Consider the following 13,336-nt stretch of genomic DNA (forward strand, 5'->3'; position numbering starts at 1 on the left):
TTTTTTCTCTTGACATATATGACAACTGTATACAGTGTTTTCAATATCACCGGATATAGCAGGGCAGTAAACCGATTGTCTTGCACGTCTTTTTGTTCTTTCAACGCCCTGGTGAGACGCATGTAATTTCTGCAACACTTCACGTCTCTTGGATTTTGGAATCACAATTCTAGAACCCAAAAGTATCAAATCGTTTTCTACTGACAGCTCATCTCTGACTTGCCAGTATGGACGCAAAGAATTTTTCACGAGTTTTCTATTCGAAGGAAATCCATTCAGAACTGTTTCTCTGAGATCGCGGTACGATTCGTCTTCTCTACCTGCATCGCGTAGATCAGATAGAATTGAGTCTTCCAACTCGACATTTCCACATTTTACATCAGGATCAGATATGAGTGCTGCGCAAACTTTGATAGCATTCCTGAATTCTCGCTCAATTTCCGCATGTTCATCACCAGCAACGGGATCGTTAACAGGCGATCTCGAAAGAGCGTCGGGAATAGCATGTTCTTTTCCTTTCCTCCAAATCGCGTTGAAATTATAAGTGCACAGTTTCTCCTTCAATCTCTGAAAACGCGGATTTTCGACCATGTCCAGCGTATAGCTGTTTAGAATAGGAATGAGCGGACGATGATCTGTCATGACTGAAAAGTCTGACAGTCCTTGCAAATACAATCTGCATTTCTTGACAGCCCATACGATTGCTAACATTTCAAGCTCGCACATTGCATATCGACTTTCAGTTTCGGTTATAAATCTTGATCCGCACTGTACCATTTTCCATTCATCATTATTCTTTTGCAACAACACAAATCCTAAACCTCTGGTTCTTGATGCATCGGTTTGCAATGATGTTGGCAGATTTGAGTCGAACAATGCGAGTATCGGAGGCGAAGTCAGAACTTTCCTCGTCTCGTCGAAAGCGTCATCATGAATACTTTCCCAGACAAACGCATTTTTCTTGCGGAGTAAAGCTCTGAGAGGATTCGAAGCTGCACTGATTTTGCTCGAAAAATTTCCTAACTGATTCACAAGAACCATAAATGATCTCAGCTCTGTGATATTGCCTGGTTTCGGGAATTCTGCAATTGCACGTAATTTTCCGGAATCAGCCTTTATTCCAGCTTCACTGACTTCGTAGCCCACAAAATTCACAGATTTCTTGCAGAAAATAAATTTCTCCGGATTCAGCGTAATTTTATTACTTCTGCATCGGTCTAGAACTTCAATTGTTCTTTCAACTTGTTGTGGAACTGTGTGAGCGTGAATTAGCGTATCGTCAACAACTTTTTGTATGGACTGCAATCCTTCAAATGCTTTGTCTCCACGGTGACAATAAACGTCTCCTGATGCGCTCAATCCCATCGGGGCACGGTTACAACAATACCTCCCCCACGGAGAGATAAATGTTGTCAACAAGCTGCTACTTTCGTCCAGTGGTACTTGCCAATATCCCTTCATTGCATCGATCGTAGTGAAATACTTCGATCCTGTCGGTATATTCGACACGGCTTCGCTGGGTGAAGGAAATGGGTGCAAAGGACGCTTAACATATTTATTCAACTTTGTGAGATCTACACAGATTCTAGGCTTTCCGTTTGCCTTCTGTACTATCACAAGTGGATGAACCCAGTCGGTTGGTTCTTCAACCTTCCGAATAATATTTCGTTTCAGCATTCCATCAAGCTCGGCTTTCAAATCATCTCTTTGAGCGTAAGGTATTTGTCTTGGAGCTTTTAAGGAGAATGGTTGAGATCCTTCCGTTACTCCCATCCATGACATCGAGCTTTTCCTTTGCATCGAAAACATCTTCATACTTTGTCAAAAGTATTGAGCGAATTGCTTCAACATTTTCCTCAGTTTGCGGTGGCAACTGAATTTGCTTCTTTCTGGAGAGACGAATACCGTTGCAGATCGGTGCGGGATACGTTTCGGGCAAAATTTTTAGCCTTGTGCACGTATACCACGCCAGTACTGCGCCATCAATGTTGTCGGAAATATAAATCCGTTCTCTGGATTTATTTCCTTGATATTCGATTCTGACATCCATGTAGCCAAGTGAATCTATTTTCGTCCCATTTGCAGCAAATATGTCTTGTGTGTGGCTTTTCAAATTGCTGACATCACAGTTAATTTGTTCCAAAAACTTTCTGCTCCCAAGACATATTTCAGCTCCGGAATCGGGTAGAGCGAGCGATGTACCCCAAAAATGATTTCCAGTTGGACTGAAAACATTTATTGATATTTTTGGAGCGCGTCTATTTTCTTGAATCGCTCTTACTTTGACAACTCCTATTGTTTCGCCAGTATTCACTTTCGTTCTACATTTCTGTGAAAAATGATTCTTCTTTCCACACTCGCCGCAAATTTTTCCATACGCAGGACAATTCAACTTTCCTTGACTATGCCTTCGCCCACAATATTGACAAGGCATGTTGTTGCGATCGTTCTTAGGTTTGAATCGTCTTTGAAACGGTTTCTTGATCTGTATCGAATTGGCAATAGGATTCTGCTTTTTCGACAAATCAGAGTTGTTAATTATTGCCATTTCCTTTGATCTGCACAGATCAACCGCTGTCTGCAGATTAGGAAAAGGGCTTTTCGCCAACAGCTCTTCTCTGGCTGTTGCGTTTCTTGCGCCAGCAATGATTCGTGTAGTAAGCCGCTCATCGTAGCAGTTTTCGCAGAGATCAGCGTCTTTTCCTAGCTTTTTCAATGCGATTAAAAACGAATCGAAGCTTTCTTCGTCACCTTGTTTGCGCTCTTCAAACAACACCCTGTCTAGTGCAACATTTCTCTGAATGCGAATATGCTTCTTGATATCTTCTAAAATATCGTCAACGGATTTTTCGGTCTCTTCGCTGATATTTAGAACGTGTTTTACGACGGACAGCATTTCTAGCGACAGACAGCCGCGAAAAACAGCGACTTGTTTCTTTTGTGGTTCCTGATTGTATCCCGAAATTTGCATGTAATCGGACCACATAATCTTCCAAGAGTCAAGGCCTGACAATGAAATATCAGCAGTCAGCTCTGGTGGAGATTTGGCTGATATGCGTCCCTTCAGCGTGGGAGTTTTAGTTCTCAAACTGTTCGCTTGAGAACCAAGTGTGGGAACCAAAGCTTCAATTTGCTTTTGCTGCATTTCCAGAAACTGCTTCAACCAACCGCCGTCCGCTAACCAACGCTAATTCACGCTCAAACAGTTCCACAACAAGTTGAAAGAACAATTGAAGTTCTAGACCGATGCAGAAGTAATAAAATTACGCTGAATCCGGAGAAATTTATTTTCTGCAAGAAATCTGTGAATTTTCTGGGCTACGAAGTCAGTGAAGCTGGAATAAAGGCTGATTCCGGAAAATTACGTGCAATTGCAAAATTCCCGAAACCAGGCAATATCACAGAGCTGAGATCATTTATGGGTCTTGTGAATCAGTTAGGAAATTTTTCGAGCAAAATCAGTGCAGCTGCGAATCCTCTCAGAGCTTTACTCCGCAAGAAAAATGCGTTTGTCTGGGAAAGTATTCATGATGACGCTTTCGACGAGACGAGGAAAGTTCTGACTTCGCCTCCGATACTCGCATTGTTCGACTCAAATCTGCCAACATCATTGCAAACCGATGCATCAAGAACCAGAGGTTTAGGATTTGTGTTGTTGCGAAAGAATAATGATGAATGGAAAATGGTACAGTGCTGATCAAGATTTATAACCGAAACTGAAAGTCGATATGCAATGTGCGAGCTTGAAATGTTAGCAATCGTATGGGCTGTCAAGAAATGCAGATTGTATTTGCAAGGACTGTCAGACTTTTCAGTCATGACAGATCATCGTCCGCTCATTCCTATTCTAAACAGCTATACGCTGGACATGGTCGAAAATCCGCGTCTTCAGAGATTGAAGGAGAAACTGTGCACTTATAATTTCAACGCGATTTGGAGGAAAGGAAAAGAACATGCTATTCCCGACGCTCTTTCGAGATCGCCTGTTAACGATCCCGTTGCTGGTGATGAACATGCGGAAATTGAGCGAGAATTCAGGAATGCTATCAAAGTTTGCGCAGCACTCATATCTGATCCTGATGTAAAATGTGGAAATGTCGAGTTGGAAGACTCAATTCTATCTGATCTACGCGATGCAGGTAGAGAAGACGAATCGTACCGCGATCTCAGAGAAACAGTTCTGAATGGATTTCCTTCGAATAGAAAACTCGTGAAAAATTCTTTGCGTCCAAACTGGCAAGTCAGAGATGAGCTGTCAGTAGAAAACGATTCGATACTTTTGGGTTCTAGAATTGTGATTCCAAAATCCAAGAGACGTGAAGTGTTGCAGAAATTACATGCGTCTCACCAGGGCGTTGAAAGAACAAAAGGACGTGCAAGACAATCGGTTTACTGGCCTGCTATATCCAGTGATATTGAAAACACTGTATACAGTTGTCATATATGTCAAGAGAAAAAGCCAGTTTGTCGAAAGAACCGTTGATCGTAAGTGCAAATCCGTCGAGACCATTTGAGGACGTTTCTTGTGATCTATTTTCACATGCTGGAAAAGAATTTCTGGTATATGTGGATAGATATTCAGGATGGCCCTGTATTCATTCGTGGACAGAACATCCAACTTCTCGCCAAGTCATCAGAGTTCTACGAAAGTGGTTTGTCGATCTATCAGTGCCCGTCCGTTTAAGATGTGATGGGGGCCCTCAGTTCAAATCACGAATGTTTCTGGATTTTCTGAAACGCTGGGGAGTGAAAGTAGGATTTTCTACGCCATTTTACTCACAGAGCAACGGGCATGCCGAAGCCGGTGTGAAAGCCATGAAAACACTCGTCAAAAAGTCATGCCAGAATGGAAATATTGATGAAGAATCATTTCTACAAGGCTTACTCGAATGGAGAAATACTCCGAAGCAAACGGGATTTTTGCCAGCCAAAATCTTATTTGGTCATCAAATCACATCAATCATTCCCGTCCACTACCGAGGATATGCGGACAAAACCAAAGATATTCTCGATGGGCTTGATAATGCTCAGAAAATTATCAAGTCGAAAAGCAAAATGAGATATGACAGAAATACTCGTATCTTGAAGCCACTGCAAGTTGGACAACATGTACGAGTCCAAGATGTAACAACGAAACGTTGAGACCAATCTGGTGTCATTGTTGGTAGAGGCCGACACCGAGATTACCACGTCAAACTCCCGAGTGGCCGAACATATTGGCGAAATAGAAGATTCTTGTTTCCTGTAAAAGATGTTCCGGTTCTGGAAGAGAAGGAGAAAGTTGGTACTACTAGACCAGAAAAGAAAATTGAAATCAAGAAACAACCTGTTCCAGTCAGACGAAGTTCGCGAACTGCAAGAGGAGTACCACCTCTACGTTTCGGACAATATAATTGACCATAGAGTTTAAACCTGATAAAAAGTTTTATAAAATTTGAAACTTAAAGGGGGAGATGTTGTATACGCGTCTGGCCATTGTTTACATGTGACGAGAAGTCCCGAGAAAGTAATCAACTGCCAGACTCGTACGCGATCCGCCCGGACACTTGTCGAATGTTTATCTGGCGTGCGGTACTGCTTTGTTTTGATCATACTGTTATAGTTAAGTCTTTGTTATGCTGTATTAAATCTTGTGTGTATCATTCACTGAGTCTTTTCTGAACTCGCATTGGCTATATAATTAATGTTCTGTTCTTTCAGCGTGGGAGTTTTAGTTCTCAAACTGTTCGCTTGAGAACCAAGTGTGGAAACCAAAGCTTCAATTTGCTTTTGCTGCATTTCCAGAAACTGCTTCAACCAACCGCCGTCCGCGATTTCATGGACTGGTTTGGTTGATTCCTCTTTCAATCGTCCAATTTCCTGCGATTTTTCTTGCAACTCTTGTTTAGCTTCATCCAACATCTTCGATAATTCAGCTTTAGTTGACATAACAGTCAGTTACAGATATATTCAAAATATAGTCCAATATCCGTTAGTGTTCACTGGTCAATTCAATGGCACGGCTAATAAGATCCTGCCGACAACGCCATGTTCTGTTCTTAATTATATAGCCAATGCGAGTTCAGAAAAGACTCAGTGAATGATACACACAAGATTTAATACAGCATAACAAGACTTAACTATAACAGTATGATCAAAACAAAGCAGTACCGCACGCCAGATAAACATTCGACAAGTATCCGCGCAGATCGCGTACGAGTCTGGCAGTTGATTACTTTCTCGGGACTTCTCCTCACATGTAAACAATGGCCAGACGCGTATACAACAGCATGTTAGAGCGAAAGACAGTAAATTCGAATGAGCCAAGAAAGAGCGGCGTGCGGTGCGGGGCCGGTCGGAGCGCACACTTCTCTCGGTGGCTGGCGGGCGAGAGATTGCTGCGTCGCCGGCATCGGCGTCGAAAGAAGCCGAGCCGAAAAAAGTTGAAGGACTGCACGTGCAAGCATACTAACCTAACCCTAGGTAAGGCATGTTAGAGCGAAAGACAGTAAACTCGAATGAGCCAAGAAAGAGCGGCGTGCGGTGCGGGGCCGGTCGGAGCGCACACTTCTCTCGGTGGCTGGCGGGCGAGAGATTGCTGCGTCGCCGGCATCGGCGTCGAAAGAAGCCGAGCCGAAAAAAGTTGAAGGACTGCACGTGCAAGCATACTAACCTAACCCTAGGTAAGACCTGTAAGAGCGAAAGACAGTAAACTCGAATGAGCCAAGAAAGAGCGGCGTGCGGGATGGGATGGGATGGAGCGCTCAATCCTGTCACGTGACTGCACGTGAAAGCATACTAACCTAACCCTAGGTAAGGCCTGTAAGAGCGAAAGACAGTAAACTCGAATGAGCCAAGAAAGAGCGGCGTGCGGGATGGGATGGGATGGAGCGCTCAATCCCTCGGTGGCGGGCGGGCGAGAAAGTGCTGCGTCGCCGGCATCGGCGTCGAGAATAGCCGAGCCGAAAAGAGTCGAGTGAATGCACGTGAAAGCATACTAACCTACTTCTAAGTAAGACCTGTGAGAGCGAAAGACAGTAAACTCGAATGAGCCAAGAAAGAGCGGCGTGCGGGATGGGATGGGATAGAGCGCTCAATCCCTCGGTGGCGGGCGGGAGAGAGAGTGCTGCGTCGCCGGCATCGGCGTCGAGAATAGCCGAGCCGAAAATAGTCGAGTGACTGCACGTGAAAGCATACTAACCTAACCCTAGGTAAGGCCTATAAGAGCGAAAGACAGTAAACTCAAATGAGCCAAGAAAGATCGGCGTGCGGGATGGGATGGGATGGAGCGCTCAATCCCTCGGTGGCGAGCGGGCGAGAGAGTGCTGCGTCGCCGGCATCAGCGTCGAGAATAGCCGAGCCGAAAAGAGTCGAGTGAATGCACGTGAAAGCATACTAACCTAACCCTAGGTAAGACCTGTAAGAGCGAAAGACAGTAAACTCGAATGAGCCAAGAAAGAGCGGCGTGCGGGATGGGATGGGATGGGATGGAGCGCTCAATCCCTCGGTGGCGGGCGGGAGAGAGAGTGCTGCGTCGCCGGCATCGGCGTCGAGAATAGCCGAGCCGAAAATAGTCGAGTGACTGCACGTGAAAGCATACTAACCTAACCCTAGGTAAGGCCTATAAGAGCGAAAGACAGTAAACTCGAATGAGCCAAGAAAGATCGGCGTGCGGGATGGGATGGGATGGAGCGCTCAATCCCTCGGTGGCGAGCGGGCGAGAGAGTGCTGCGTCGCCGGCATCAGCGTCGAGAATAGCCGAGCCGAAAAGAGTCGAGTGAATGCACGTGGAAGCATACTAACCTAACCCTAGGTAAGACCTGTAAGAGCGAAAGACAGTAAACTCGAATGAGCCAAGAAAGAGCGGCGTGCGGGATGGGATGGAGCGCTCAATCCCTCGGTGGCGGTCGGGCGAGAGAGTGCTGCGTCGCCGGCATCGGCGTCGAGAATAGCCGAGCCGAAAAGAGTCGAGTGAATGCACGCGAAAGCATACTAACCTAACCCTAGGTAAGACCCGTAAGAGCGAAAGACAGTAAACTCGAATGAGCCAAGAAAGAGCGGCGTGCGGGATGGGATGGGATGGAGCGCTCAATCCCTCGGTGGCGGGCGGGCGAGAGAGTGCTGCGTCGCCGGCATCGGCGTCGAGAATAGCCGAGCCGAAAAGAGTCGAGTGACTGCACGTGAAAGCATACTAACCTAACCCTAGGTAAGGCTTGTAAGAGCGAAAGACAGTAAACTCGAATGAGCCAAGAAAGAGCGGCGTGCGGGATGGGATGGGATGGAGCGCTCAATACAATTAAGTGCGCTGTCGGCCGGGGCCTACCACCACCTTCGGTAATGATCCTTCCGCAGGTTCACCTAAGGAAACCTTGTTACGACTTTTACTGCCTCTAAATGATCAAGTTTGATCGTCTTCTCGACACGCCGACGCGGCCGTTGCCAGCCGCGACGGGGCCGATACAAGGATCTCACTAAACCATTCAATCGGTAGTAGCGACGGTCGGTGTGTACAAAGGGCAGGGACGTAATCAACGCAAGTTGATGACTTGCGCTTACTGGGAATTCCTCGTTCAAGGGAAACAATTGCAAGTCCCTATCCCAATCACGAATGAGGTTCAACGGGTTACCCGTACCTTTCGGCCTAGGTTAGACACTCGCTGCTTCACTCAGTGTAGCGCGCGTGCGGCCCCGGACATCTAAGGGCATCACAGACCTGTTATTGCTCAATCTCGTGTGGCTAAACGCCACTAGTCCCTCTAAGAAGTTAGACGCCGACCGAGAAGGTCGCGTAACTATTTAGCATGCCAGAGTCTCGTTCGTTATCGGAATTAACCAGACAAATTGCTCCACCAACTAAGAACGGCCATGCACCACCACCCACAGAATCAAGAAAGAGCTCTCAATCTTAGCGAATGCTTTCGCAGTAGTTCGTCTTCCGCCGATCCAAGAATTTCACCTCTAACGGCAGAGTACGGACGCCCCCGTCTTGCCCTCTTAATCATTACCTCGTGCTCCGAAAACCAACAAAATAGAACCGAGGTCCTATTCCATTATTCCATGCAACACTATGCAGGCGAACAGCCTGCTTTGAACACTCTAATTTTTTTAAAGTAAACTTATCGGCCACCGCCGACACTCAGTCAAGAGCACCGACGGAGAACCGAAGGTGAGGCGAACGCAACCAGTGACACGCCTTGCGACGGACCGGCGGCGCTCGCCCAAAATCCAACTACGAGCTTTTCAACCGCAACAACTTTAGCATACACTGTTGGAACTGAAATTACCGCGACTGCTGGCACCAGACTTGCCCTCCAATGGATACTCGTTAAGAGTTTTAGGATGTACTCATTCCAATTACAGGGCCTCGTTAGAGTCCTGTATTGTTATTTTTCGTCACTACCTCCCCGTGTCGGGAATGGGTAATTTGCGCGCCTGCTGCCTTCCTTGGATGTGGTAGCCGTTTCTCAGGCTCCCTCTCCGGAATCGAACCCTGATTCCCCGTTACCCGTTATCACAAAGGTAGGCACGTAGCGTACCTTCGACAGTTGATAGGGCAGACACTTGAATGATACGTCGTCGGTGCAGAGACCGTACGATCCGCGTGGTTATCCAGAATCATCAAACGTCACAGGACGAACCCGGTCGGTTTTGATCTGATAAAATCGCGCCTCCCGAAGTCGGCGCTTAATGCATGTATTAGCTCTAGAATTACCACAGTTATCCACTTCGCTTACGAGACCAAATAAACCAAGACTGATTTAATGAGCCATTCGCAGTTTCGCTTTACGAGAACTCGCACTTGCACCTGCATGGCTTAATCTTTGAGACAAGCATATCACTACTGGCAGGATCAACCAGATAGCTGCGACAGCTGCGCTCGGCTCCACCAGTACCAGTTCAATGCACACTTTTAAAAAAGTCAATTTGCTTGATTAACCCTCAATAATTGATAATTACTGGTATTTAGTCAAGTAGAAACACTGATAAACTTTAGGATTCTTCGGGAACTTTAGGATTCTTCAAATAATTATCACAACGTAGCAAATAAATCACTAGTAATGACACTTCTATTTTCAAACTGAGTGTTGTTCAAATTGAGTTAAAGTGATCACTACAATACTATACTCGGAAATCATAGGTCCACAATGTACCTACGTTTTTACAAGCACCCTGCATAACCGTAGGATAAAATGAACAGTTTTACTGCCGAATGTTACATTTACAAACACATTCAAGCGATTATGAATACCTTGTTCTCAACAAGGAGAAAACCAAAATCGAACAAATCTGGTCTAATGCTCTTGTACTCTGGCGTGTAACTTGACACTATAACTTTGAGCGGGTTTTGCAGATTTTCATCAGTAAGGCGTATTCCGTGCTTGGTTCCTTGTGAAGTTCATGTCAAAAAATGTTGATTCACAAATATGGCTTGAACCAAACACTGATCTTGTAACATAGGATTGCTCTCTTTCCGCCTGTACTGCGCTGACCAATGGATAGTGACAAGATGTGAAATGTCTCTTCGCTTTGTCGTAACTATAATCGCCCCGCAAATGAGACAAACGCACGCGATTTTCATGGTGGTAAAAGGAAATTTGCCTTCCATTCATCGTGAAATTGTAGGTTATTTTTTTCGTTTTTCTGCTATTTTTCTTTGAAATCAATAATATATTATTGGCATTGCTGCTCCACTCACCAACAGACACGAAACACGAGAGCTACGCACAAATATATGGACACGTTAGACAAGAGCGAATCAGTCCTTACCGGTACCTTTGACGCTACCGGTACTCTCAAAAAAGTTCTGAATTTCCAGTAGCAAGAATTTTGCAGAATCAAAACGTACAGCCAGTCATGACACTGACTAAAATCCGTGTTCCCATGGATAAAAAATAATACAGCAAAATTTTAGACGAAATATCAAATTTCATAGAATTCACGCAAAATTTTGAAATAAATAAAAGTAATAGTCTTCTAGCGAAAAAATTAATCTTTAACCACTGAAAATTTCAAAGCAATTGGTCCAGTATTCGAAGAGAAAAGCGACTTTTTAAAAACGTGTCAAAGAACAAGAACAACAACAACAACAACATAATATTGAAACGATCGTTATGTCCACTACGTGTCCAAAAACGCGTGTTCGTGGAAGGTGACATCTGTGTGATGTCATAATTGGGAGAGTATTAAATGACTCGTCAAAGTACTGAGGTCAAGTAAAAGTTAGTGTGATCGTTACCATAACAATTAGCATAGTGTTATTCCCAGTTCCCAAATACGACATAAGTGTGATTTATACAAGAATAACATGACAAAAAAAATTAATTGATGTAGCTTACTTATAAGCGCCGTTACATAGCTTATTTTGGACTTGCGGGCGACTCATTTTGTCTTCGCGGGCGGCTTGGTGCCCGCGGGCAACGGGTTGATGACCCCTGTTGTAAAGCCTATTGTCGAGGCTAAACCAAGCACGTGTAGTAGTTCAGTAATCGAATATAAACAAGAGAGCTATGCTCAAATATATGGACTTGTAGAGTCACATAATTTTGATGACGTCATAGCGAAAAAAAATAATAGCCTTCTGAAGAAAATTTTAAACTTTAACCACTGAAAATTTCAAAGCAATTGGTCCAGTATTCGAAGAGAAAAGCGACTTTTTAAAAACGTGTCAAAGAACAAGAACAACAACAACAACAACATAATATTGAAACGATCGTTATGTCCACTACGGACGCCCCCGTCTTGCCCTCTTAATCATTACCTCGTGCTCCGAAAACCAACAAAATAGAACCGAGGTCCTATTCCATTATTCCATGCAACACTATGCAGGCGAACAGCCTGCTTTGAACACTCTAATTTTTTTAAAGTAAACTTATCGGCCACCGCCGACACTCAGTCAAGAGCACCGACGGAGAACCGAAGGTGAGGCGAACGCAACCAGTGACACGCCTTGCGACGGACCGGCGGCGCTCGCCCAAAATCCAACTACGAGCTTTTCAACCGCAACAACTTTAGCATACACTGTTGGAACTGAAATTACCGCGACTGCTGGCACCAGACTTGCCCTCCAATGGATACTCGTTAAGAGTTTTAGGATGTACTCATTCCAATTACAGGGCCTCGTTAGAGTCCTGTATTGTTATTTTTCGTCACTACCTCCCCGTGTCGGGAATGGGTAATTTGCGCGCCTGCTGCCTTCCTTGGATGTGGTAGCCGTTTCTCAGGCTCCCTCTCCGGAATCGAACCCTGATTCCCCGTTACCCGTTATCACAAAGGTAGGCACGTAGCGTACCTTCGACAGTTGATAGGGCAGACACTTGAATGATACGTCGTCGGTGCAGAGACCGTACGATCCGCGTGGTTATCCAGAATCATCAAACGTCACAGGACGAACCCGGTCGGTTTTGATCTGATAAAATCGCGCCTCCCGAAGTCGGCGCTTAATGCATGTATTAGCTCTAGAATTACCACAGTTATCCACTTCGCTTACGAGACCAAATAAACCAAGACTGATTTAATGAGCCATTCGCAGTTTCGCTTTACGAGAACTCGCACTTGCACCTGCATGGCTTAATCTTTGAGACAAGCATATCACTACTGGCAGGATCAACCAGATAGCTGCGACAGCTGCGCTCGGCTCCACCAGTACCAGTTCAATGCACACTTTTAAAAAAGTCAATTTGCTTGATTAACCCTCAATAATTGATAATTACTGGTATTTAGTCAAGTAGAAACACTGATAAACTTTAGGATTCTTCGGGAACTTTAGGATTCTTCAAACAATTATCACAACGTAGCAAATAAATCACTAGTAATGACACTTCTATTTTCAAACTGAGTGTTGTTCAAATTGAGTTAAAGTGATCACTACAATACTATACTCGGAAATCATAGGTCCACAATGTACCTACGTTTTTACAAGCACCCTGCATAACCGTAGGATAAAATGAACAGTTTTACTGCCGAATGTTACATTTACAAACACATTCAAGCGATTATGAATACCTTGTTCTCAACAAGGAGAAAACCAAAATCGAACAAATCTGGTCTAATGCTCTTGTACTCTGGCGTGTAACTTGACACTATAACTTTGAGCGGGTTTTGCAGATTTTCATCAGTAAGGCGTATTCCGTGCTTGGTTCCTTGTGAAGTTCATGTCAAAAAATGTTGATTCACAAATATGGCTTGAACCAAACACTGATCTTGTAACATAGGATTGCTCTCTTTCCGCCTGTACTGCGCTGACCAATGGATAGTGACAAGATGTGAAATGTCTCTTCGCTTTGTCGTAACTATAATCGCCCCGCAAATGAGACAAACGCACGCGATTTTCATGGTGGTAAAAGGAAATTTGCCTTCC

The 13,336-nt window shown here is 44.7% G+C and overlaps 1 protein-coding gene and 2 pseudogenes across 1 annotated transcript; all 3 read right to left on the minus strand.

The window, feature by feature from the left end:
* Positions 1–1,699: 1,699 nt before the first annotated feature.
* LOC144431215 (uncharacterized) lies at positions 1,700–3,145 on the minus strand. Its single transcript, XM_078119049.1, has one exon. The coding sequence runs from the start codon at positions 3,143–3,145 to the stop codon at positions 1,700–1,702; it is 1,446 nt and encodes a 481-aa protein (XP_077975175.1).
* Positions 3,146–8,314: 5,169 nt separating this feature from the next.
* LOC144431664 (small subunit ribosomal RNA) lies at positions 8,315–9,840 on the minus strand (annotated as a pseudogene).
* Positions 9,841–11,989: 2,149 nt separating this feature from the next.
* LOC144431666 (small subunit ribosomal RNA) lies at positions 11,990–12,590 on the minus strand (annotated as a pseudogene).
* Between the last annotated feature and the right edge of the window lie 746 nt (positions 12,591–13,336).

This window comes from Styela clava, chromosome 13, assembly GCF_964204865.1.
Source record: "Styela clava chromosome 13, kaStyClav1.hap1.2, whole genome shotgun sequence".
NCBI classification, from domain to species: Eukaryota; Metazoa; Chordata; class Ascidiacea; order Stolidobranchia; family Styelidae; genus Styela; species Styela clava.

Bases quoted from the DNA above. Each gene is read 5' to 3' on its own strand.
- LOC144431215 (XM_078119049.1), bottom strand. From the start codon at position 3,145: ATGCAGCAAAAGCAAATTGAAGCTTTGGTTCCCACACTTGGTTCTCAA.